This window comes from Aulonocara sp. 'chitande type north' Nkhata Bay, linkage group LG12, assembly GCF_057382095.1.
Source record: "Aulonocara sp. 'chitande type north' Nkhata Bay isolate Kocher_YH1m ecotype deep benthic linkage group LG12, A_spYH_male_GT1.1, whole genome shotgun sequence".
Taxonomy (NCBI): Eukaryota; Metazoa; Chordata; class Actinopteri; order Cichliformes; family Cichlidae; genus Aulonocara; species Aulonocara sp. 'chitande type north' Nkhata Bay.
Window position 1 is genome coordinate 32,352,131 of NC_141355.1, and position 27,968 is coordinate 32,380,098.

At 40.8% G+C, this 27,968-nt stretch overlaps 1 protein-coding gene across 6 annotated transcripts; it reads left to right on the forward strand.

Annotated features, from left to right (window-relative positions):
* The first annotated feature begins 42 nt into the window (after positions 1-42).
* On the forward strand, positions 43-27,968 carry camsap1b (calmodulin regulated spectrin-associated protein 1b). 6 transcript variants are annotated; one of them, XM_086315177.1, is made up of 20 exons: positions 43-476; positions 1,805-1,970; positions 7,976-8,238; positions 14,084-14,245; positions 15,418-15,498; positions 15,782-15,814; positions 16,335-16,394; positions 18,511-18,652; positions 18,921-19,060; positions 19,137-19,233; positions 20,224-20,380; positions 20,754-20,836; positions 20,955-21,042; positions 21,253-23,554; positions 23,890-24,026; positions 24,111-24,325; positions 25,338-25,440; positions 25,601-25,710; positions 25,991-26,109; positions 27,519-27,968. In XM_086315177.1, the coding sequence occupies exons 2-20, from the start codon at positions 1,805-1,807 to the stop codon at positions 27,813-27,815; spliced, it is 4,755 nt and encodes a 1,584-aa protein (XP_086171303.1). In that variant the 5' UTR covers positions 43-476; the 3' UTR covers positions 27,816-27,968. The 6 variants fall into 6 exon arrangements, with proteins under 6 accessions (XP_086171303.1, XP_086171298.1, XP_086171300.1 ...); XM_086315172.1 differs by lacking the exon at positions 16,335-16,394; XM_086315174.1 differs by lacking the exon at positions 16,335-16,394 and having other exon boundaries at positions 20,224-20,347.

Here is a 27,968-nt window from a genome sequence, read left to right on the forward strand (position 1 = left end):
AGTCTGGAAGCTAATCACGCATGCGCATTGTGCGCGTTTGGGAAGGCTGGGATAATAATTGCATTTCTATGGGCAGAGCGCGAAGACACTGCTGATCCTCGCTGCATTGCTCGAGCCCCAAACGTATGCTTATTTTTTATCTAACATGGAGGGTTTAACACTGAGGTAGATTTCCAGCCTTAAGACCCGCGTACGCTGTACTTTTTTACTGGTGAGCCTCCCGTTTTCTCCCTGTGTTGTTTCGGCCCAAAGTCTGCCGTGGAGCGGTTGTCACACAGGCCGCGGATCGGTTCTTGTTGTTGGGAGGGGACCACACTGACTCGCCTCCAAGCTAGCATTATTAGCTGGCTATAATGCGTCGCTGCCGCTGGTGTGTTTTCTATATAGCAGGCTCCTGTTTATTGAGACAGGTCCTTGGTTAACCGTTTACCCGACGGAACGAAAGTGTGACTTGGACTTACACCACACCTTTCAAGGTAATGTCTTGCCAGCTAGCTAACGTCATTCATGGGACCATTGAGTGGTCCTGCTGTACAGCACACACTAGCAAGCTAGCGGTTAGCTGGTGATAGTTAGCTGCTTTGCGTTTCATTGCATGGCCGCTTAGTAGACCACATGTTAAGAAAATCTTTACTGTTTCAGCTAACGGTTGATCCCGTTAATAACGTTATCGTAACGTTAGCCTGCTAACGTATTAAAGTATGTTAACATTAGTTATGGCCTTGCAGCGTTTACAGTACTGTTGTGGGCCGTTAATGTAAATGAAATTGTTACAGGTTTGTTTATTATTATTATTAATATTTTTACAGGTAATGCGATAACTTAAACTCATGACCAAAGAGAACTTTAGATTTCTGACAAACGGAAAAAATCCGTTAGAACTCATGTGTGATAAGCAGGTGTGCACTAGTTTTCTGTCAAAACCATACTAAATTTAGTCAGTATCCTTCTATTAACCTATTAATGTAATTAGTATTGCCTTTTAGGCTGTTGACAGGATAAGACAGTCAGAACCTGTCGAACCGTTGTCCAAGTAAAAGGTGAACACCTATATGACAAAGAAGTTAAAAGTGAAACTGCTGTGATTTTGATCTAACTAATCAGAAAACACAAGTCTGCTTGGCTGACTGACATTGATAATTTGTAAGTTTGTATTTGAGGTGGAATACATTTTGTCTAAAGTTGGCAACTGCTACTAGAGTTGTGTTGCACAGTGTAGACGTGAGTATCAAATTTCTAAACTATGACAAAGATTGATCACATTCCTTTTGTCTACATGTACTTGTTGCAAGTAAACTTACTGTGATCACAAAGGTTAAACCAACATCATATCCTTTGCTTTGCAGTTGTGCAATAGTACAGTCAACTGTCTGCTTGTCAAAATGTACATAATGATCATAAAGATTCATTCTTGCAGTCACCATGACTTCAGTTCAAGGTGATTTAAGAAATAGTTGCTTGGAAATCTCAAGTCTATTGTCTACTGTTTGACATCATGAGTGACTGCGAAATGCCTCTTTGACACTTGTGTCTCAATGACCACATGTAATTCTAATGGGTCACTAAAGGAAGGAAATAAAAAAACAACATATTCTGTTGATAAGCAACAAACATTGTAGTCAGTGAGATTTCAGTTAAATATGTATCAGAAAATCACTTATGAGTCATTTTAAAGGAATTTGTCACTTGGCAAATCATGCCTGGCTAATATCATATTATTTGGCATTGGCTCTTACTCAGCATAATGTCCTGTATAATTTTATCTTTAACAATGTGCTTTTTTTTTTTGTTTTTTTGGTTAAAGATGGATGTTGATTTGTGTGCTGGCGGGGACAGTACTAAGAGAACAGTAGAACTGGCCGGGGTTGCAGAAGGCACAATGGACGTTGTACCTTTGGAGATGTATGACTCCGCCAGAGCAAAAATAGCAGCCAACCTACGGTGGCTGTTTGCCAAAGCCTACGGTATTGGTAAGTAATTTTACTTGCATTCATGCTACACAAATGTCATGTCTCACAGTTACTTCAGATGTTGTTGTTGGCACATTGTGTTTACTGCTCTCTACAGTGATAGTCAGCAGATTGTGTTGCGCTCCAGCAGCGAAACTTTGACAGCAAAAACCCAAGAGGAAGAAATACTTGTGTCTGTGCTCTTGAGCCAAAACTGTTTCCCCCCCATGGCACTTGGCAACCGAACTCCCATACTGACTCACCAGATCCTTCCATTCTTGTAGGGCGGCCAGTGAGAATGAGCCCAAATCGGCCTGAGTGACAGGCACTAAGGATTAGGCTATATCTGTTTGACTGTAGTCAGAGCATGGAAAATACTGATCTGCACTGCCAGTCACTCGCACTGCCTGTTGAGATTGTATCGGCATTAGTAACTTTGTCAGATAGGGGCAGGTTTTCCTGCTTTGTCTGTGGTTGCTTTTTCCAAGAGTGGAATACATTTTAAGGGTGAAATGAGTTATGTGAAATTTAAGGTAAGCATTTTAGGATCTGTTTTAGTGAAGTTGTGGAACTAGGACCCTTTTAAAAAAAGTCCTACTGTTTACCTTTAGTACAGTTGATATCCTTTCACGATATGTGCATATTTTATGTTAGGTGGCAAAAGGAATTATGGAGACATTGTTATATAAAATCTTCTGCAATTTATTTCACAAAGACTACATTTGAGTCAACCACTGTCTGCTGAGCTTTGATACATAACTGTTGCATGTGCACCGCACTGTTCTGACGATATTGTAAACAATTGAATTGCAGCTGCTCTTCTGTGCTAAAGTTCTCCGTCAAACATACTTTTCTGCAATATGTTTTGTATAGAAAAAAGTTTTCATGTTGGAGCTAAGGGTGGGTGATACAATCTCTAAATTATATTACGATGTTTCAAAGAAATTGCAGTGATGATATTTATGATACAAAATAAAAATACTGAACATTTTATCTAAAATTGTAACTTGCAGACAGTAGAATTTGTTGGTGCAAACAAAACAAAGGACATTTTCCATCCCTTTTTTTCCCCAATGAACTACTGTCATTGATGACAGACTACCTAATTAGACCTGTGAATCTGTTGCCTCAAGATTCCAACAGCAGCAGCACCAGTATTATAGAGATCAATAGTTGTGACACAGCCTATGTAAAATGTGATCACAAATGTAGTGTAGGTAGCATTTTTCCTGGAAACCTTAAGTAAAAGTAGAACATACTGCTTAACACTTAAGTATAACAATAACTTAACTGGTTTAATCTTGTAATTCTTTAGGAGCCTGCAAAAATATTTTCACATAATAATTAAACTGAAAAATGCTTGGATGTTATGTCTTGGGTTGAGCTTTGTAATCCCACTTTTACCACTATTTGGATTGGCATCATGTCCTTGGCCGCTCGTTATGTAACCGTGTCAGTAATTGAGTGATTTCAAGCCACCATTTTGCTCTTCCTGTCATATGGAGCAAAACTAGCAAGCGCTCCAGTAATACGTAGTTGCGTGATTTGTTTACGTTTTGGTTGCAACTGATGACTGGTCACGTGCCTTCCTAGCTCGGTTGTACTTGACAGTTTTTTTTTGTTTGTTTTTTTTCTCCTCCCCACAAGTAGTAAAACAAGTTTCTTGCATATTTCGCATAGTGTTGTGCTTGGGGTTAAAGGTTGTTGATGTAGCTTAGTCTGTAGGTACTAAATTGTCAAGCCTGACACACTGGTCTGGCTGTCTAACATGTCTGGATTGTCTTGTTTTGCATGCTAGGGAATGTGCACACAAGAGATTTCTATGCCGTTGATATTAAAATATGACACTTTTATATCATGGAAAATCTATGCCACATTAACTTGGTGGGTATGATGTGAAATCCCTTAAGTTAAGTGAGAGCTCACCAATATATGAATTTACAGGAGAGAGTTACAGAAATGCTATGGAACCCTTTTAGTAAGAGATGACTTTAAGGTAAACTGGACCCACTGGTTGCAGTGGGGATATCTACACTTTACACTTACACGAGTTGCTCATACATGATTTTGTGCTTCTACTAATGCTTGAGGAAGTTTGGAAATGTGGTGACTTTCATGCAGTCTATGCACCACATTGCTTGGTGACTCTACTTTGTATCAGTGTTTAATCTAAGCATGCAGCCCACTTTTTATCAGAAATCTTTTAACGGCTCAACGGTTAAATGTGAATGCTCCAGTAGTTGGGTCTCTTGTGGGGAAAAAAAAGTGTTGGATTGAAACCTTTGTTGGAAACCTGTCCTGTAGACAGACAAACACACGTCATGAAACATTACAGTCATGTTGTCCAGTTTTTCTATTTTCTTACTTAACTCCAGTAAATCCAAGGAGAAACTATAATATGTGAATGTTGCCTTAATTTCTCTCAAAGAAGCTTTATTGGATTGGTAAAAGTTTTACCAACAGAAATGATTTTCACTTTTTGGTGCTTGGTTAGTCACCAGTGCCTGACAGCATTTCACAAGTTGGTTCACTAAAGACATCTTTGAAGGACTGCTAGTTACCTTTTTTTATGTGCTGCAGGGTGTTTCCTTATCATAGTGGTTGAAGTTGGTTATATATAATATAAACCTCAGCTATCTGATTCATAAATCCCTCCATTCACTGCTTTGTGTGTGTGTGCTGGCTCAGTTTAGTCTCTGACCATTATTTCAGAGGCTTATTACAAGCTTTCCTTTGTATTTTGTGGTCTCTTTATATTTGTGGTCATTACTCAGATTTCCTAATGCCAGTGGTGCATTCATTCTAAACAAATGACAGCAAGATTGGATTCAAAGGTAATCTGGGTTATGGATGGAAAACTATTGTCTCCATTGCCTGTTTTTTAAGGCCAGCATTTTGCTCTAAAGCCCTCTTTGTTTAAGGTTCATTACTAAGGCTCATACTTTTGTCTGAGTTCATATCAAGGCTTGTAGGAGTCTGCTCTGTCATTTCGCTGTCTGTCATCATAGGCCTTGGCTAACGATGCAGTCTGAAAGATGGTGCTTAAAAGCCACTTCCTAAGGACAAAAATGATGCACCACACACAAACTTGGGTGGAGATCCTTTTCTGTTACAATGGAAAGTGTAAAGCAGCCCAGTGCTTTGGTGGCCCAGAAGGAGGGAACTCTCAGCTGCAGTCACAATTGCCTTTTCCCATGGGGACTCAATAAATTAGGGCCATTTTATTTTCACCCTATGGCTCATCTGGTCTTTGCTACAGTGTACTCTTGTTTGCTTGGCTTGTTCACTGGCTGACGGAGAGAAACAGCCTAAAGAGCTGTGATGTAATTTCATTGTAAAGAGTATAACAATCTTTGGATGTTGGGGTCATCTAGTTTTCATCTAGTTTGTTTTCACCTGTCTGGTTCCCCTCCTCCTTGCACAAGGTTGTATTTGTCAATATGGTCTCCTGTCCTTACTACCCTCTATGTTTGCCACAGCTGCTGGCAACATGCGTGTCAGACAGCCAGACACAACACCAGCGAGGGTTAGAACTTGTGATGGCTGCATGCACAGTACTGGTTCTTGCCCATGTTTGCTTGTGCTGACCATGGTATAGTCCTGGTCCTGGTTGGCTGACTTTGCTGGGTCTTGTTGCCAGGCCAGGTTCTCCAGCTCCACCCCATCCCAGTTAGTAAATTTGTCAGCCTGGCTCTGGGTAATAGGAACACAGGGGGGCAGCTGCCACATGACATCAGTGTCTGTTGAATGTATTCAAACGTGAAGACTCGCCCTGACCAGACCCTTTTGTTTTCACACACAGTTACTCCAATGTTACTGTTTGTTTATATACTCAAACACTGCTCTTTAGGAATGATCAAAACTGCTGGGTGTTTGGTGTAATAGATTATTGTTGTGCAATGACGTCTTCATTTCTTATGGGGGTTGGCAGCATGTTGGCCTGTGTTTCAGTGATGCATGCAGAATACCGATTACAGGATCGATATGATCTGAGCAGCTACTGAAATAAGGGCGGGATGGCAAATATATTAAATCTGCGATTTTAAATGTAATACTTCTTTGCAGTTTATTTTTACACAACAACAAATGTTCATCATGTTCTGGGCAGGATACCAGATATGTAAACTACTATATTAGTGGACAAATACAGCAGCTATTGTTGTTTTTTCTTTCAAGTGCCTTATATCACTATATCATAGCCCTGATGAACTTATACCACCTTCTTACTCATTGTTATAGTTGTATGAATCAAATAGATGACTACAAGACAACAGGTAACAGCTCACAACTAATGTTCAACTAACAGGACAAACATTGTGGCACAAACTGTTTTATTTTTAAAATTATACCATTGAACAGCATGCTGAAAAATGTTAGCTAGGAAGGGGCCAAGAACAGAGAGGAAATTCACCAACATAACTTGCGATTGCTGTTTAGCTTCTTTAGCTTTATTTCTATTGCTTCTGATTGGTCTGACTGGAGCTCAGGTAACTAGCAGGGCCGGTGGGTCTTTTTACCTAGAGACAAAATGATTTTTTCTAGGTTTGGGACAAAAAGTTCAAAATAGGTTTTAAAGCTGCATTTCCCACTTCCCTGTGATACAAGTTTTTGGTCATATTTCTACATTATCAGATTTGATGCATGAGAACAAAAGCTCCTAATTACTTCATAAGTTTCATCACCAAATGACAAGACGGTGAGAGGTTGTGTGAAGTCAGGGTGTGTGCTCAGGGAGGGGCAGAAACAAATTTAACATCACAAGAGAGGAGAGTAGAAAAGAAATATTTTGCATTTGGATGCAATTTAGGAACCCCCAACCTGTGATGTTAAGTAAAATAATCAAGTCCTCATTATAATTAAAATTTCCTCAAGTCTGTAGGGGTTCTTTTTTGGAATCAGTATTCAGGCACACATTTTTTACAGTCAATATAGTAATAAATTAGTCATTTATATTGGTTATCTCCGCAAAAATTCTCTTATTCTTGACCATTGGAAAAGAAATTGGAAAAGAAAGCCTGCATCTGATGTTTTCTAAACTTACAGCTTTATACATGATAAGTCTATTGTGTCGATTGTTTATTAAGGAATTATTTTTTCCTTAAAATTTTATTGAATTTACATTCTTCTCAAAAGCTCTGTACATATGTACCATGCCTGCTTTTACAGTTCATCTTTTGCGCTTGGTACTTCATCATCCACTAAACCAGTTGCTAGAAGCTATCCACCATCCAGTTTTTGTGAATAGGAGATTGCTGACGAGTGGCTCCCTTTATCCTGTCAGTCAGTGCAGAGGCTAAGAACACAACACACACACACACACACACACACACACACACACACACACAGCTCATGCCGTATTACTGGGGCTCAGACAGCGTTAAGAACAGATTTTACAGAACAGGGTCATTTCAATCATGTCCCTGTTCTGTTTTGAATTTGGACAGGTTTGCACATGCCTTTACACCCATTTTATTCCTGTGTCTGGTTTACCTTACAGTAAAAATGTAGTTTGTGCATGCCTCGAGAGAGCCGCTTTGTCTCATGCCCATATATGGCTGTGGTTTCTGTTTTTGAGAATGACTTCATATTCAAAGCAACAGAATTGTCTCTGTAGGTCAACTGGGTTTTTTTGTGGGTTTCGGGGGGGGGAAGGTCCACAGTGTCACCTGAGAAGTCTCACTGAGGTCTTGGCTTATCAAGGATCTGTTTCCCTGATACGCTCCTGAGGAAATGCTTTGTAACTTGCAATTACAAAAGTTCATGTTTGCTACAAGTAAACTAATAGTGGTATGGAACAAATATTACATGGAAAGCACTGGGCTTTGTCACATTACTGTAGCCTGTAGATGAGGCAGTCAGAGCTGTGGCTGCTTTTTTATGTAGTATTTTGTATGTTATCTTAACCAGCTTTTTGTATGTCTTCAGTCCATGTATAGTTTGATCTAGTGTTAACCTCACATACTGCTTCAGGATGTTTCCTGTATTTTGGGCACTGACTTCCCCCTCAAACACTCTCTCCATTGCAGACCATATTCCAGAGGACTTAAGGGACCCGTTCTATACAGACCAGTATGACCAGGAACACATCAAGCCACCTGTCATTCGTCTGCTGCTGTCCTGTGAGCTTTACTGCCGTGTGTGTGCCCTCATCCTCAAAACTGAGCAGGCAGTGTCTCTTCAGTCCCACATGTCTGTCATCCAAGCTCTGTCCAGGAAGGGCATTTATGTGGTGGAGAGTGATGACACACCCGTTACAGAGGGGGACCTGGCCTGTATGCCGATCAAAATGGTGAGTGCAAAATCCTCTCAAATTTTGCAGTATTTTGTGGCAATAACACCTAATATTGTCACCTGCCTGTCTAGTGAGTCTCCTGTCCAGTCGATGGACAGTTAGTAGTACTGGTTCTGCTTTGACACATGGTAAACTGGTGTAGCAGTACGTAAGGAAGGCCTCCACCTGCTGCATGTTCTTGTTAGATTGGCCCTCCACCTTGTGGTAGATCTCCAAAGCCTAAAGTAAACTATCTTCTCTCCTGAAAGCCAGTAAGGAAACACGAAATTGGAAGGGCAGGGGCTAGCAGGTTAGTGATGAATGAATTTGTGGAAAAATAAGTTTGGGAGCTGATTTGTTATTTTCACATGTAGCTGCTGCTTGGGTTTGAAATTAAAACGTACTATAATACTGGTATGTTAATGCTTTTATTGATCAGCTGACACATGCAGTCTCATATAGGCCGTGAAACTGTAATAGCAATTACAAAGTGTATCTCAGCAGCACAGATTGTCTATCAGGGGATGAGCTCTTCCTGCTTCAGATGCATTATCTTTCTTCAGTGAAAGTTAGTAGTCCGTTTATTATTATCCAGCAATACCAGCAAACCTAAAAACATCTGTCAGTGCACATAAAACCAAAAACATTTGCAGATTCTTTACATTATCCACTTTGTAAAGAGTTTTAAGCATGCTTTGCTTTTAGTACAGTGTCCAGAATATTTGAATATTTCCTGCATCATATCTATTCAAATGGATAAGTGACATTTGACTGCTGGCATGCAAGGTGTGTATGGGGTTACCGTGAAAGGTGTGGGTGTGATTTTTTTTTTTTTATTTTTTTTTTTTCCCCCCCTTCATTGTGCAAAGGTGTTGTTGTCCTTAATCTGTCTTGAAAGAGTTTAGCCACAGTTAATTTAATTAACACAAACACTTATTTCATACTATATATGCTTTTGTAATGAGTCTTTTTCCACTACTCACAGGTTACTCATATCTTTACTAACAGTTTGCTCTTTTTACACAAGTTAAAAGATAAACATCATTGTGATGTTAAAAGATGATACCACAGTATCAGATAAACCACCGTGTGTTTTTTATGTAAATACAACAGGAGGCAGAGGTTAGTTGTCAGTAATTATTATTACTGATGAGCTTACTCTTTTCTACTGGTTGTTATTGATAACACTGTAGATATTTTGGTTACTAAATCTGAAAGAAGTTGGTTATTTTAGAATTATCCAAAAGCAGAGTTGGGTATAATCAAATTAATAATTTGGCCAAATCCCGCAACAGTGTCAGACACTGCAATTTTAATCACAGTTTAATTGGCACTCCTGCACAGTGTAATCCTGCAACTCTTTGGTCATTGAATTGGCCACTAGTTTAACACAAAGGTCCCCATTCACTTCTTAACTGACAATACGTATAAATATGTTTATTTAAATAATATGGCTACAACTTGTGTTGATAAAAGCAGAGTGAAGCAGCACCAGTTTAAACATTTTCAAATATGAAATTCCACCATTGGTATAAATGAATAATTTGCACTGGTTACATTGTTTTGTTTTTTAATTTTATTTGAATCATTCTAAAGTATACCTGGAAATATAGAAGTTAGAGATAATTCTGGTCTTTGAAACAGAAATTGACATTAGGTAATCTTTGTCAATAACCAACACTAACTGATGCAGTTATCTCATATTCAGTAAATTTGTGGCCTTGTGTATGTTCAGTGTCGAGGTTAAACATCAGCTTTGATTAACGTATTTTTAATGCGCTGCTTTTTTAGTGGCCTCTAAACACTTTATATATTCTCTGAGGAAGAAATGTATTCCTTACATGCAAACTTTTGAGGTAGGCCTTTCTAATACCTCTGAATGAAGCATGCTGTAAAATTTGTAATGTATTTGTTTGCTGAGAGGTCATTTGACTCTTACTCCATACACAAATCCTAAATTAGAAAGCCTGGGTTAACAGGTAAAGTCAATGACCTCTACTGCGATACTCGTTATCTAGGAAAGCAGTTTTAGGTTTTGGTGATCCAGCTAACACAAAAAAGCCTGGCTATGGTGAATTTGATTTGTAGTACATCCCTTTGACACATATTTTAACAAGTAAACTTTAATTAAATGTACATAAATCAAACATAATGTGTGATAGCTCAAGTTGACGTGAGCAACTAAGGAGTAAGAGAGATGCACTATGATTTTTTTATTTTTTATTCATTTTTTGCATTTGAATGGCGGTCCCTGTTCTCAGTGTCTAACATAAAGTGTTATTGGTCAGTTTTCCAATCACTGCTGCAATCATATGCAAAAGCAACATACTTTTAAAATGACTCTCCGCTGGATCATTAAAAATAGAAATCCTGCTAAATAAACTGATCTCTGTGCTCCCTCAGAGTGGGGGGCATTAGCATTAAGAGGTTTGCTCTTGTGTTAATACCTTGTTGAAATGAATTTATTGTGTCTGGTATTTTTCTCACCTTCATTTTCATCCATCTGTTGGAAAAGCTCCCTAAACGCTCAGTTTAAATGCTTATCCAGCCTAGCTGTCCTCCCTTTCTCAAGCTTTCTACTTAGCAAAATGGTAAAGATGTTGGTGACTGGGTACTTGCCCTGTTGACCCATTTAGTTGTCTTGAGGCAAGTGTAATCCTTGTAAGATTTTCACAGATCACCTCATAATGAGGTTAAATGCCCTCTGCATTTATTCCACATCTGCACAGCTTGAGTCACCATGGCAGATCCGTGTGAATGAATGCAGAACCCTTGGTGATGAAATACGATGTGTCACACTTTAACTAAGAGCACTTCACACAGGATAGGATGAACACCAACAGCCTCATTTGCTCTTAGACATCTCCCTGCTTCCTACCCCTTTGTTACCATGGAAACCAGCAGTGGTGTAGAGCAGGCCTTTCCTCTGCAGGCTGGCTCCTAAGTGATGTACGTCTGCTTTTCCTCCCAGCAGTCTGATACAATAATCCAGGCAGGCCGGTATGTAAGCGGCCAGACACAAAGCCAAGTGAGGATGTCAGAAAATCCTGAACAGGACACCACTTATCTGTGACAGACTGTTGAAACCCCCACTGCCATATTGCTGACTTGACAAGGTGTTTCCATAGCAACCTGTGTTTTCCTACTTTGTGTGTCTGTTTAAATGAAGGGGATCCTACACCTACAGACACTTCCTCTGCACCTTGCCTGTCTCTTTTTTGGGAAACAGCTGGGGCTTGAAAAATCCTGTGAAGCTACCCTTTGTTGTAGACCAATTTATACTATAGTGTGTGCGCACACATGGTCAGTGTGTACACACAGAGCTTGGGGCACCAGCAGCCCCTGCTCCACATGGGGCTACATGCTGCATTGTTGAAGGCCGTGGTGTTATAGGAGAACAAAAGATTGAACATCTTACACTTTCATGTATCCTAAATATGCTATTTTGATGTTATTTAATGTCAAGTTTAAATATGTGTTGTTGTTTTCTGCTGACCACATTGGATGTTTTAAATTGAATTCAGTATGTATTTGTTCAGAATCAATGGGCTTTAATTATAGTGTAGTTAGGGTAAAGAATAATATTGGGGGGGGGGGTATTATATATGTAGTATTATATCCTGCTAAGACTTTGAGCCATTTTAAATTTTGGAGAATTTAGTCAGGGTTTTCCTGCCCCACATGCAGAACAAAAATGAAAGGGCTGTCTTTCTTACCCTTTACGCTGTTGTAAGTAATAAGTGTGGTTCAGCCAAGAGAGCTGCCTGATTTGGCAAATTAGAGCAAAAGTCTCACTCCATCGACAAATGTTTACGTTTTTTACCCCTCGGCCTATTATGTTATGTTATGTTATGTTCATTGGTGTCCAAGGAAGCATTTGAACCACAAAAAACTAAAAGGGCTCCTAAAACTGTTGTAGGTACAGTGGTTGCCTCCGTCCCCAGACCTCGCTCTATGATTCTCTCAGTATTCAAAGATTCAGATGTTTGCAAATAATTCTCAACAAACCCTAAAAGCCCCCAAAATGGTATTTAGGTCAGCTCTACCCTTTAGTTGGCTTCTTTCATGAAAACGTTTTAGTCTGGTTTTGAAACCAAGAGCTACCAGAGCTAAGCGGTTTTTAGATTCCCGTATGCACAATAGTCATCCCTACTTTGTTTTCTTAACTTTTCCATGTCTCAGACAATACCATGTTAGTTTGTTTGGAAATGTATTTTAGTGTTGTTTGTGTTCATGTAGGTCATGCAGTGGAGAAAGCTCTGAATAGCTCTCATTTGTTATGTTAACAAGCCTAATCTCTGTGCACTTCCATCACCAATTGGATTAAGCTAGCAGTGTGTTGCACAAAGCACTGCTTGAAACTTGTGTGTGTTGTTATATATGTGTTTTGTAATAGTTTTGTTATAGTTTCAGGTGCTGCCTGTGATGTTTTACATAAGTAACAATACTTAGTAGTGGACTTTTACAAAATAAAGATTCACTAGCCAAAGGGAATTTAAGATTCCCTGGTATTTGATTGGATCTAATTAGCACTCTGACCATCGAGGATCAATATTTTGACTTTTAGGCATCAGCTGTCGGCTCGCTGGGTGATGGGATGCCCCTGCTGGGCCTCTTGATTGCATTAGGAGTTGAAGAGCGGGTTTAACATTGGACACCTACTGTGCCGACTGAGAGACTTCAGCTTTGATTAAGCCATTGTGGTTATTTAAAGCTTCACACTTGTTTAAGAACCTCCTGGCCGTACCACTGAAGCCACGGATAGCAACATTATTTAATAAGTCTATTCTGTGTATTCACAGATGTTAGTGGTTGTTAAATAGTAGGACGCTTAGTCATTACTAACTTTTAAAACAATATAGGTGCTGCATGAATGGATGGAAGATGAGTTGTGGATTACTAAAGCATATATAGAAAAGCTCTGTTAAGGCTCCAAAAGAAATGTTTGAAGTGTGATAAACTATGTGACGTGAGAGAACCCTGGAGCGCTATGGCAATAAAGAAGGAGAAAGTCCAAGTGAAGAAACAGAATCAGTTGTGTCTAGAGAGGATCCCAGAAAAGGGACGGCTTTCTAAGGTGTTCCCACCAAAGTGATGACAGTTAAAAAAGCGAACAAAAAAGCAGCAACGCTCCAGCGGAAACAGTGGAAGTTCTGAATATCGTTTCCTCTCAGACACTCGCTGTGACTCAAGTAAGAAAAATAAATAAATAAAACAGTTTTGACATCAAAGTTGATACGAAGAAAGACTAACACACAAAAAGGAGACGGGTGGAAGACGAGAAGCGTCTCGGGCTGTTTCTCATCTCAGTTTGAGATGAGAAAATCCCTACCAAAAAACCCAACCCCCCCCCCCCCCCCCCCCCCCCCCCAAACAATCCAATCCAGATTTTCCTGTGTCTGTGGGATGGTGTGACGAAATTAGCCAATGAATGATGACACCCAGCATTAATATGTAGTTTTTATGATAATTTAACATATGGTGTTATGAGACAAGGAACATTAAAATTAAAAAGGTTAATGGCTGCAACATTTAGTTTTTTTTCCTCTTTCCAAGCAGTTGCATATTTTATAGAAGTGAAATACTGAGTGTTTTGTGGCTTTTAGTGTCTTTGAAAACTGTAAATGATTACCAAAAAAATACCTCTTGTTCTGCTGCATCGGTGATGATTGTGCTAATTTAGAAAAGTGTATGTTAAAAGAACCCTGCTATAGGTGCTTAGGTTCTGTATAATCATCTACCTAACACTTTGTAATGTTTTATGTTTTGGGAACTTTAAAATTTCTGCCTGTTTGCATTGGAATCTGAAAAAAAATACAGCAGGATTGAATTGCCATGTGCTCTGCTCTTGACTTTCACTCAGAGTGCTCACATGCCCATGATCGATGCCCTGATGATGGCTTACACAGTGGAGATGATCAGCATAGAGAAAGTGGTGGCCTCTGTCAAGCGCTTCTCTACCTTCAGTGCCTCTAAGGAGCTGCCCTTTGACCTGGAGGATGCTATGGTTTTCTGGATCAACAAGGTATAGACACTCATGACCCAGATAAGACACACAGCAGGATATTATCATCATTATTATTAAACTCTTTCACAACAAATCTTGTTTAGGCTTTTTATCCTCTAAAATCCAGCTGGCTTTATTCCTGGGGCTCTGAATAAAGTGGTCCACTTATGTCATTGATGATTGGATATAGTCCAATAGACAGGAGTCTAGGTCTGTTACACGCACAGACTCAAGTTCATGTTGTAGTTGTCTTTTGAAAGAACATTGTCAGTCTATGGGAGATGGGGGATATAATCCTAAAATATTTTTTCCACATGCCAGAATGCACATTTTGTTTTTATCATCTTGGAAATTTTAATCTAATTATTCTGATATTAACTGTGATATAAATCTCTTTATTCATGAGACTAAGAATATGTTCTTTAGTCTACTAGCGCAATATTTAAATGGATTACATTTTTTTTAGATTAAATTTCAGAAAAGCAATTTGTTCTAACATTGTCAAGTTTTCGTCAAGGAAATTCTGACCTGATTAGCAATTTCTCACTAGGCAGTTGTTTAATTTTGCTCCAAATGCCTCACTAACTAACTGCTATATCCAGAAAGCTCTTCTCTAAGGTTACTGGCCACTATTAGCATGAAACTTATCGCAAAAATGTATATGGCAACCTCTTTGCAAATGTTTTGTCCCTAGCAGATTGCCGTGGTTATCTATCATTTGTACGGATTACTTACCAAGCTGTTGTGAATTTGTGAAAAGTGCACCGCATACCTGAAACTGAAACAAGTTGCTTTCAAAGTGAAATGTTTTGGTTATAGGCTGGGGTGCAGCTTTTATTTTGAAAGTGAATGTTTTGTTTCTGCCTTGCATCACACTTCAAATTTCACTACAGATGTCATTCAAGCAAACTACAGGCAAGCATAGAACTCTATTTCTAATCAAAATATCCACAAGGAGGTTTTTGTTGCTACATCCTCTTTGTCAATGATTTCATCCACTGTCAGCCAGCAACTCACGGGAACAATTTTCCAAACAGTAGCTTAATATGCAGTTTCCATTTGCATTCAGTGGTCACCAGATAGTTGCTAACCGGTTCCTAGCCCTCTATTACCATTCAGTAGTGTGGTTTATTGACTCCATGCAAACATACTAATAATTGTTTTGTTATTCTTTTTTTTTTCTTCTGCAGGTAAACATGAAGATGAGGGAGATTGCAGAAAGGGAGCACAAAGTCAAGCACCACCCACTGGAGTCCCCTAGCCATCAAAAGGTAAAGCCACTTAAAATAGGTTCCTTTATTAGAAATCTCCATGTCTTATCCAGGTGTGTCAAGCAATCACTTGTTTCAAAACAGCAACAGCATCCTTAGCGCTCACATGAATGTTTCTCCCTAATGGCGTTTTGATGTTGTTCTGACCTTCCTCTACTCTTATCTGTTTAAACTGGAAGCAGATCCAATCCTTTTGTCTCTGACCTCTGACGTGTTAACCTTTCTGCTCCTGTTCCTCATCTGTCCCTCCTTCCCCCTTCTCTTATCCCTGCAAACTGGATAGTCTCCCTCCAAATGGTATTGGAAGCTAGTCCCTGTAAGTTGGATGCCAGGCCCCATAACCCCATTTTCTTCCCCCTCTGCCCTTTGCACGCATAGTTCTGTGTTGATGTGTGCGCACACTCCTCCATGGCTCATTCAAGCTCATTACGTGCTACATGTAGCCAGCGTGTCAGCAGGGGGGAGAAGGCTGACAGCTAGTTTGTTTCTTTTTTCCCCCCCTTGTGGCAAATATGTCACTAAGGTGTAAGGTTATTCTAACCTTTGTGTCCAAACTTTTTTTTCCTCTAAGCTATGCAGTGTGTGCTACCTCATTTCAAGCTCAAGTAGGCCATGTGGATTCTCTGTGCGCAGATGTGTGTGGTATTTGCTTGCCTAGTGAGAATACGAGAAAAATCCATGCCTACACCTCTCCTTTGCTTTGCAGACCCATTACTGGCCACATTCTTTCACTGATCTGCTTTGTCATTCTCCCTCCAGTTTCTCTCTTCCGCTCTCACGCACTGTTTTCCTATATGCCCACAATCTCCTGACAGTATCTCTGCTCTGTGTATCAGCCTGATGTCATGCACGAGCTGGCCCACTGCATGCTGGGGCCAGAGGAACTCTCCGAAGCGGTACAGTGATCCCTCCTAGTCAGGAGACTCACTAACGTAGAACGTGTCCTGTAGTACAGCTTCTTGTTTGGTTGTTAGTTTCACCCGTGACTTGTGACAACAACTGCCCCAGCATAGTTTTGTGGAATACCCTCCATGAGCGAGATTAAAGTTCATTTTAAGCTGTTTTATGCTGATTACAATTTTATTTTATTTTTTTATTTTTTTTTTGTTTGGTTGTGTTTTATTTACTCTAAGTAGTGCCTAGAATCTCTGGACTTGAATTTGGATTTAAACTATATATATTTCTGAGAATTCAAGCAATGTTGGATTTTCTGAATTCTAATGGAATATATTTTTAATTAATTAGGCAAAGCTATACAGTATAAAGTTGGCTGTTTTGGTGAAGGCTGTTAGTAGGGCTGTTCGATATAACGATATATATCGGATGACGATATAAAAACGTCTATCGTTTCATTTTACGCTATCGTTTGTTTCGTGGTGTCGCAAAATAAACTGTTTACGGCAATATTTTTTCATCGTTTTGATGGTCACTGTAGTGGCTATATTAATTTCCTAAAGTTCTCTCTTTCTCTTATATTTAATATAACAACACTACGGACGGACAAGCGCCTGTTTTTATGCGTTGCCGTTAGCAACAACGACGGTAAAACCATCACGTGTCTGCTTGTTTATTTTCCACATAAACCTTTCGCAATAAAGCTCTAGATCCTGTTGAGACTTTTCAAAATAAACTGAATCACGTGAAATAGTATGCAGAATATTGACGGATGAGAGGCAAAAAAAGAACCATCAGGTGCTAAAAAATAGGAAGAAAACGGCGGCCGTTACAACTTATGTCTAAAAATATATAGTTTCACGCATCAGTTAAAACACTCGACTCCAGGTACACTACACCCAGCTGGAAACACTTCCCGCAAGTCGAGCTGCCCGAGATTCACAGAATTTACAGAAAATGTTACATTTTTGTGATTTATATCGTTATTGGGACGATAGAATTCTTATATCGGGATATGAGATTTTGGTCATATCGCACAGCCCTAGCTGTTAGTATAACTAAATGTGGAACTATGCTTGAATTTATTATGTGTCATCTCCTTCTAAGTCGAAATTTAATATTATATCTGGAAAAGGTTATAGCTTCAGTTTTGCCCACTAAATTAAGCGGCATTTGCAGGACATGTGTACACACATGTGCACATAGGAGGATGATGATGATGATGATGATGATAATAATAATAATAATAATCACCTTCCAGTTCTAGTTTTCCCTGTTCTAGTTTGCAGAGTTGACCTCTTCCTAACATGGAGGTAAATGTAGCACTACAAGTTAGTACATTGTACTTGGGCTTTCTGTCAGGTCTGGATGTATGTGATTTCATTTTTAGCTTCTAAAATGGGTGTGCATTTGTCTGTTTCATTTAATTAACTTGTTGCTATTCAATTTCCTCAGTGAGTTCCTGAAATGATTACCAGCTTCAAAGAGTAGGCATTCAAATAAATGTGACTTGGGAGGCTGAATTTCTGTATTAATGATACACTTGTTTCACAAAAAGTGAGCCAGTGATTAAAGCTGTTGACATTTGGGTCAGCTGGTTCGTGTTACCTGGTTTCACTGGTTTTCACCGCTGGTGGTCTGCTTGTCATTAAAGTCAATGGAAAACTGATCTTTTACTCTGTGCTCTTCATGTCACTGCTCTTTAACACCTTCACCTTCATCTTCTCACAGTTAACCAGGTCTCAAGGATTCTCCCTCGATTGGGTGATCATGGTGCCTCTGGGGCTTTTGTCATTCGGAACCATCTTTAACAGACTTCACTAAACGTGCTGTTGATCAATTTAAATGAAGCCTTTAACTGGTGCTTTCATTACAAATGCCATTTTACTGTGAAACCACTGGGGAGAACCTTGATCTGATGCTTAAATTAGTTCTAACATTAACTGGAAGAAAAACTTACACATCAGATGTTACTGTGATGTGAAAGAGATTTGTATTTGTGATATTAGTCACTCCATGTAGGATGTTTTGTGACGTGCCACTTGACTGGTAGTTCCAGGGATGTGTGTTGTGGCTTTTCTTCTCATAAAACCCTGATTCTCTCCCCCTGGTGGTTAGGTACGGTATCGTCGGGAACATGCTTCCGGTCGACAGCTGCCCTTCTTTCCATTGCTGGAAGATCTGATGAGGGATGTTTGTGATGGAGCTGCACTGCTCACTGTAGTCCATTACTACTGCTCCGATCTCATGAAGCTGGAAGGTATGATGCTCTTGCCTGTGTGTTTTCTTTCTCTGTCTCCCGAACACACACACACGTTCACTACTTACATCTCACAAATCACTCTCAAATAATATTTTTCTATAGGGGCCAATAGACTTGCTCTACTTACATGCTCAATTTAATAACTGTGTGATGCTATTTTTGTCACTTGCTCATACTTACTCTCACTGTCCAGTCAGTGAGACATTTATAGCCATCATGTCATCAAGTTGTCCTGATCTGACCTGCTCTCTGTGCACCTGATTAGATATTTGCCTGAAGGAAGTCCCTTCTATCGCTGATAGCCTGTACAACATCCAGCTCCTCAGAGAATTTGCCAATGAGTACCTGAATAAAAGTTTCTATCTGACAACAGAGGACATGCTCTATTCACCGCCTGTGCTCAAGGTACAAAAAACTGTCAGATATTTGTACTGCAGAGTGAATTTTAAGTATTATAACGTGCCATCTGCTCTTTGTGTAGCACAATGTGATGGTGTTCATCGCTGAGCTGTTTTGGTGGTTTGAGACAGTAAAGCCAGAGTTTGTCCAGCCCAGAGACCTCCAGGAGTTTAAAGATCGTAAGTATTACAGTAGATTAAGTGAAGATTATTAAACTATTAAAGCCTATTAGAGAAGGAAGTATGCATATGTGGTGAATTACATTGTAGTGTTTCGTGGTCTCCCATGGTTAGGGCTGTGCGATATGACCAAAATCTCATATCCCGATATAAGAATTCTATCGTCCCGATAACGATATAAATCACAAAAATGTATCATTTTCTGTAAATTCTGTGAATCTCGGGCAGCTCGTCTTGCGGGAAGTGTTTCCCGCTGCGCGTCATGTAGCTGGAGTCGAGTGTTTTAACCGATGCATGAAACTATACATTTTTAGACATAAGTTGTAACAGCCGCCGTTTTCTTTGTGAGTATTTATTACACGGCGTGCTGCGGGGAAAAGCCTGTTCTAATGTTTGAGTCTAAGGTTTATTTTTTAGCACCTGGCGGCTCTTTTTTTAATTCTCATCCGTAAATAATCTGCTCTTTCACGTGATTCAGTTTATTTTGAAAAGTCTCAACAGGATCTTGAGCTTTATTGTGAAAGGTTTATGTGGAACATAAACAAGCGGACACGTGATGCTGTTACCGTCGTTGTTGCTAACCACAACGCATAAAAACAGGCGCTTGTCCGTCCTTAATGTGGTTATATAAAATATAAGAGAAAGAGAGAACTTTAATAAATTAATATAGTCACTACAGTGACCATCAAAACGATGAAAAAATATTGCCGTAAACAGTTTATTTTGCGACACCACGAAACAAACGATAGCGTAAAATGAAACGATAGACGTTTCATCCGGTGTATATCGTTATATCGAACAGCCCTACCCATGGTCACAAAAATTGTATGGTACGCTGGTGTATCTTGAAATAAAACCTCTGGTCCAACCCTACAGAGTGCTCTGTGTCCTTAGAACTAAAGCTCAGTTGTTTTCCCAAGTACAGCTAGTTTAGTCATCCTCATCATTAATAGTCAGTTGTCAAGACCTTTGCCCTTGTCCTTTACTCAGCTCGAGCCATAGCTCATCCCAAGAGTGCCCGTCCATCAGTGCCCATCTCCAACGCCACCAAGCGAAGCTTCCTAGCTAGTCCTGGTATGGCCGACAACCAGAGCAGCCCTGAAGTCTGTAACAGGTACTTCCTGCACCCTGAAGACTCTGACCCCCTGTAAGTCTTTTCTCACTTTCCTTCTCATTCCACTTCATCATGATCCTGTCGTCTAAACAGTTACAATAGACCCACAAGGATGGGTAGATATGCAGGGGTGGCTGTGTTTCGCTCTCATGTGTCCTTCACATCTAACCCTGTGTCTGATCACTTGTGTTAAGATGACCTTGTGCATGCTTGTTGGACCTTGATTGTCTGTTATGTGGTAAAATACTGGGCTTTTCTAGTGAATATGCTAAAATATAATGAGATGTATCAGATTGGTTTAAAGTGGGTTTGGGTCCTATTGTCTGTACGATAAGATCCAAAACACACAAAACTAAGCTGTTCATAAATTTTCTGCCAACCTCTTGTCTCTTATTTTTGGTTGTAGTAAAGGGGGCCCAACTTTCAGTCCTTCACACCCACTTCTGCCCCTGCGACAGAGACAACAAAAGCAACAAGGAGACGATGCAGGTAAGATGAATCTTGATTTTATTTTTTTAAACATACATGCATTACCTGTATAGTAGGATTTAATAGTTCGGATTTAAGTCATGCTGACTTAAATCTGCACCTGTGTATTTCTGGGTAGGTTTGAGAAACCGCTCGAACTCCTTGACTCAGATGGACGGACAACAAGTCAGAGGCTCTGTAGTAGCATGGCCCGACAAGAGGCAGAGGTACTTGGAATAATTGCACTTTTAATCTAAAATAAAAGGCTTTCTTCATACAGCTAGTTGTGATTAACTTGTTTATGTGACCAGTGTAGGTCTTAACTGTGTAAGTAAGGCAAAAAATGAATAAAATTTTAAATTCTGTAAGGACTATTTATATTGTGCATATAGTACAGACTTTACAGCTGAGGTTATTCTCATGATCTCTTTCTGCAGACCAGTGTCCACAATGGGCCCTTATCTGTTGCACTCAGCCACTGACAGTGATGCAGACATAGCTTCTGGTGACAGCGTTAGTCTGGCTCGCTCAATTAGTAAGGACAGCCTGGCATCCAATGTCATCAATGTCACTCCCAAACACCAGACTTCTGTACACCAGCCATCACGTCCTCCAGTACGTAGAGTCAACGGCCACAGCCTTCTGACTAATGTCAATACGGAGGATGAGGAAGAAACTCTGGTGACCGTAGCCAAGAGCGATGGTCCTGCCATCTCCAAACGGGTTGAGGGGACACAATCAGCTGCTGTAATTGGATCCAAACCTTCCACTGACTCCAAATTGACACCAGATAGCTTTTACCTTGAACCACTAATGCCTGCCGTGCTCAAAACGGCTAAAGAGAAGTCTGTATGCCTAAACAAGGAGGAGGAGAGTGGTGAAGTGTCCCGGTCTGCAGGAAGGGGCTCTTTACGCAGAGAAAATGGATCTACATCTGCTGTTCGCAGGAAAGCTCCCTCCAATCTGAACCAAACATTTCCTCCTCCAGCTGAGGAAGGCTTGTCAGATGAGCCTGTTCAAAGTCAGGCAAGTCTCAGGCTAAGCAGCAGTGTGGAACCTTCCTCCAGGGACCCAGCTGAGGGTTTCTACTTGCATTCAGATTCTGAAGAACTAAAGCCTGGCAATGGTCAGGACGGTGACCTAGGGGACCTGGATCAGGAGGAAGAGGATTTGGATGAAGCCGCAACCACTAAAGAAACACTCTGGCCCAGGAAAGCCTTCAACGAGGAGGAAGAAGAATCAGCCAAACTCCAAGAAGACATGAATGTGAAAGAGCATGAAGACAAAGATATTAATGGTGGCAGCGGTCGTTCCAGCCCCTGTCTCAGCACACACTCCCAGGCCAGCAGCATGGCCAGTGGCAGCGTGCGCATGACCTCTTTTGCTGAGCGTAAAGCTCAGCAGCAGCGCTTTGGCAGCAACCATGACCTGCGCTCCAGTGCCTCCAGTTCCCAGAGGACCACTCCAGATGGATCAGAGTGCAGTGGCCCCCTGGCTTCCTCATGGAGGATTAAGAGGGACCAGAGCCCCTCTTCCCCCTTGGGAGGATCCTCTCGTACAGGCAGTGGCGGTGCAAATGTATTGGCTTCTGAACTGGTCCAGCTCAGAATGCAGCTGGAAGAGAAGCGGCGTGCCATTGAGCATCAGAAGAAGAAGATGGAAGTACTGTCAGCGAGACAGAGACAGAAGCTGGGAAAAGCAGCCTTTCTGCATATAGTAAAGAAAGGTGGAGGAAGGAGTGACACATTACCCAACCCACTCAAAGCTGACATCTCTAAAGATGAGCTCAATGGGGAGAAAGGACCATCAAGTAAAGATGATATGTGTGTTGATACCATGAGAGGGGAGAAGGAAGTGGATGAGACCACCCCGTCTGGTGCCTTAGAAGCAGAAAAGAAAGGGAACGGTGGAAGCTTCTATCTGGATGAAGATTTGGACCTGAATGAGTGCAGTCGCTCTATCGACCTGCTAAATGAAGCTATTGGCAGCATCCAGCAACAAATGATGCAGCTTTCACTGCAGCAGGAGATGTTGATGAAACAGAATGTACAGTCCCCACCTGGTGCAGCTCCACCTCCTGCTCAAACCAGCGACAAAAACGGAGATTCCAAGACTGGAGCAGGCTTTCACTTTGTGGAGCATCTTTCTGGCACTAGCACCGCTCCAACCAGGAAACCCCCCAAACTAAGCTCTGGCCGAAGCGCCAGATCCAAACCATCAGAGCTAAAGATGGCCAAGGAGCAGAGCCGCCAGACCACCAGGACCCTCACACCCACCCAGAGTGGATCAGAGACATTGCCACACCCAAAGCATTCAGCTGGGGGCAGGTCCCCCAGGACTGAGCAGCCCGACAGTCCCAGAAACCCCACAGTAGTGGAGACAGTTGACAAGCCAGGATCTGGCCACGTTCGGAGTGCCACCTTCCGACTTCATGATGAAGCAAACATTCGCTTGCCGACCAGAGTGGACCTGACATCACTGGCTCCTCCAGAAGTGCCCTTTGATGAGTGCCTGTCCAGCAACACCAGAGAGTCTGAGCTCAACTCTTCAGACGGTTCAGGGAAAGAGAATATACCATCAGATGAGGCGCAACGCAACAAAACCCACCTCATTGAGGTTGATCTGTCAGAGCTGAAGGCACCTGAAGAAGAAGAAGAAGAAGAAGAGGGGGGTGTTGAGGACAAAACAACAGAGAGAGATGATGGAGAGCAGAAGTCAGTCCTGGGCTTCTTCTTCAAGGTAAAAATAAATAACAGGCATCCTCAAGTGTCTATTAATTCCCTAATACACTCTTTCAATTATAAATGATTAACATAAATAGTTTTTCACATTGACACACATTTTATAATTTCATATTTTGCTGATTAAAAAAAATATTTGAAATGCAAATTATATTTATTCGTATTTATACTTTGAATTTGTAATCTTTTGCTTGTTTTTGTTTGGCCAAATGGAAAAAGTGATTCTAATTATTAAATAACCAGATTGCATAGTTTTCAGTTTTGGTGTTTAACCACATTTGTTATTATTTGCAGATTTAATACATTGTTCTATTATATTTTTCCATGTTCTAGGATGAGCAGAAAGCGGAGGATGAGCTCGCTAAGAAGAGAGCAGCGTTTTTGCTGAAGCAGCAGAAGAAAGCAGAGGAGGCTCGACTACGTAAACAACAACTAGAGGCCGAATCTGAGCTCAAACGTGACGAAGCCAGGTACATTATTTTCACACTGACATCGATTTCCAATTTATTTGTTAGGAAAATTACTAAAATTCCAGTGTTTGGTGCCAACACTAGGCGGAAAGCCGAGGAGGATCGTTTGCGTAAAGAGGAGGAGAAGACACGGCGAGAGCTGATAAAGCAAGAGTATCTGCGGAGGAAGCAACAAGAGATGTTTGAGGAACAAGGCCTTGTGAAGCCCAAAACTCCCAAACCGAAGCAGAAGCACAGACCCAAGTCTGTCCTCAGAGAGGAATCCTCCAGCGATAATTTCTCCAAGTGTTCTTCTACAGGTAAGACTGTTACATCACCACTTTGACATTTAGCTAAAAATCAGTTTTTCTGTAAATGTCACAGCATGGTGCGCTTCATTTGTTTTTCCAGCTGAGCTGTGGGGTACATTGACTGACTGTGGGCTATTTTTTATTTTCTTTTATTTTTTACTAATAATTATATGTTCCACACTTACTGTTTATGACACTAATATTATTTGATTTTTAGAGTATTAAGACATTTTGGTTCTCAGGCTGATTTTAAAATTTCATTTTTATGCACAGTCTAGAACCAAAACTCAGAAGGGTTGAAGCTGAGTGGTTTTTGGAGGGCTTTTGTTCAAAATAAAAGACTGAATTACTCAGTAGGTTTTCAGATAAAACTTTCTCATTTAAAACACTATTGATAGAAATGACAACCTTGAGTTGGGCATACTTTTTTTTTTTTTTAAGTTTCTCTCATCCTGATTGGCCGATTCATTTAAGCTCACGCAGGCCTTTTCCCAAACACTTTAGACTACAGGCCACATTTAACCATACGTTTGTGCTTTATTCTATACACGTTAGCACCTCCTGTATGTCTTTGGACTGATGTAGCCTACACCTTGTTTGATTGTAGCGTTACAAATAAATGTGTATATCTGGAACTGGATCAGAAAGTTCAATATTCATTTCATCAGATATGATGAAACAGTTTCTCGTGGTCTGTGAGTCATCAAAGTACTTTTTGGCAAAGTCCCACCATTTCTTTAGGTCACTTGACCCTGATGGCCCCCTCTAACGGAGTATGGAGATGGTTAGACCATGGCTCTTGTCCCAAACTACTGAGATCTAGGAAAAAACAAGCTAAAGAGCTCTTCTCCCTATATCATCTATAAAAGTGTTGGTTTTTACTGAAACAAAGACCTTCTTAGAATCTGGTAATGGACTCATTATTCAGTATTGATAAAATATTGTAATTACATTTAAATGGGAAACAAAAACAACCAAACTTTTCCTACATTTTTCAAATGGTCTCTTTTGTTTTACATAGCTGACAAACTGAGTAACGCCCAGTCAGGCTCCAATCTGTCTCTCGCATCTGCCGCTACCAACGAGGCCGACAGCGTAAACTCTGGAGGTGCAGGCTCCCAGCGGTAAATTCCCTAGACTCTTTCTTTCATGTGTTTACTGTTTGTAAGAATTTGTTATATTATGCAAGTTTAGGATTTGCTGTCTATATTCAAATTGTTTTGTTACCCAAGAAGCCCTCTGTCATGATTATTGATCCACCCATTCATGTGCCATTGTGTCCAGCTGTGACTCTGTGGAGTCATTTCCAGGCAGTCGGAACAGTCGAGCTGCAGAGAGAGACTGGGACAACGGCTCCACCGCCTCTTCCATCACTTCCATGGCTGAATATACTGGCAAGTTTTTCTGTGATCTGTGATCAGTCTTTACTATGACTACAAATCTTTTATAGTTATTCATTGATTAGTGATAAAGAGATCAATATATCAGTCTCGGAACATTTAAAATGATATGTGAATATCGCTGTTTTGGTCACTATATTTTTTTCTGAACATGCTAAGGAGATTTTTATTGGTCAGAAGCAACTGACACCTACTGTAGGTGTCGTAGCTGTAGTTAAATTTGCAGTCATCAGACTTAGTCCTCTGTTACATTTTCATGGCTTTTCTTCTGTAGGCCCCAAACTCTTCAAGGAGCCCAGTGCCAAGTCAAACAAGCCAATCATCCATAATGCAATCTCTCACTGCTGCCTGGCTGGCAAAGTCAACGAGCCCCAGAAGAACCAGATCCTAGAGGTTAGTGTGGGGTGGTATCAGCATGTTGTATAGTATTTCTAAAGATGCTGGTGGGATTTTGTTTGGTTTTGTTTGTCTGTTTGTTTTTTGGTGTGTGAGGAATGGACGGGAATCTGACTGTAGGGATCTTGTAAACGCCTTCAGTGACTGGAGTCAGAAAAACTACCTCATATTAAACACCTCTAAGAAGAAATGGTAAATGGCCTGTATTTGTATAGTGCTTTACTTGGTCCCTAAGGACCCCAAAGCGCTTTACACATTCAGTCATCCACCCATTCACACACACATTCACACACTGGTGATGGCAAGCTACATTGTAGCCACAGCCGCCCTGGGGCGCACTGACAGAGGCGAGGCTGCCGGACACTGGTGCCACTGGGCTCTCTGCCTGCAAGTGTCTTGCCTAAGGACACAACAACCGAGACTGTCGGAGCCAGTGCTCGAACCGGCAACCTTCCGATTACAAGACGAACTGCTAACTCTTCAGCCACGATTGCCGAAGGAAAAGATAGTAGATTTAGGAAGGTTAGGGCTCCCTCTCCAGCCTGTAAAAGTTTGTGGGGTGGACAAAGGGGTTGTAACAAAATATAAATACTTAGGTTTACACCTAGTAATAAACCGGACTGGTCCCTGAATACAGATGAACTGTACAAAAAGGGGGAAAGTTGCCTCTTTTTGTTAAGAATACTAAGATTTCCTAACATCTGCAGTAAATTGCTGCAAATCTCCTATCATTCTGAGGCTGGGGAGGCAGCATCAGAAACAAGGATGCAAGAAGACTGGACAAACTAATGAGAAAAGCTGGCTCTGTAATTGGAGCCTGACTGGACACGCTGGGGGAAGTGATGGAAAGATGCACAATAAAGACGTTAGTAGCCATGTTGAACAACTCTGCTCGCCCACTTTATGGAACAAAAATACATCAGTACTGGAAGACATCAGGCTATTTAGTCTCATACAAATAGCAAATGAGCCATGTCAGACGTATGAATTTCCCTCTGGGATCAATAAAGTTATTCTTATTCTTAACATGGCTACAAGGACCAATTCAGTCCTTAGCAATCTACTTTTTGTGGTACTAGACGCACGTTCACTACCTGAGATGTTTGTTAAATGAACTTCTGGGATCTTCTGGAATTAAGTGATCCAAAGGTTCCTGCATTCAGAATATGAATATTTTGATGTAATTTATACACTCGTTTTTCTTAAACTATTTTGTTTTCTTTTTGGGATCACAAAAGTAACACTGGCACTTCTATCTTGGAAGCATGATCAATTTCGTTTTTCATAATCAGTGACAGCACGTCATGCAAAAGTTGGTGAAAGTTGTGTCTTTAAAGAATGTTGTCTTAAAATTACCCAGGAGTTATATCTCCTTGTAACCCCCCTCCCTTCCCCTACCCCACTAGGAGCTGGAGAAGTGTGAGTCCAACCACCTCATGATCCTGTTTCGTGACGGTGGTTGCCAGTTTCGGGCACTCTACTCGTACTTCCCCGACACCGAAGAGATACAAAAGCTGACGGGCACCGGACCCAAGAGCATCAGCAAGAAGATGATTGATAAGCTGTATAAGTACAGCTCTGATCGAAAGCAGTTTACCGTCATCCCTGCCAAGACTGTGTCAGTCAGCGTGGACGCCCTGACCATCCACAACCACCTGTGGCAGGCCAAGAGAAGCGCTGTGCCAAAGAAAAGTGGAAAATAGCAGGCAGGATTTGGAAACACACCTTCATCCACTTCATCCTATCCTCACACTGCTTGTTTTCTGACTGCAATGACGCCCCAAAGCTCGGGATGGAAACCTACACGGGAGAGAGGCCACTATGGACATGCGGTCATCTGTAGGTGGACCGAGGCA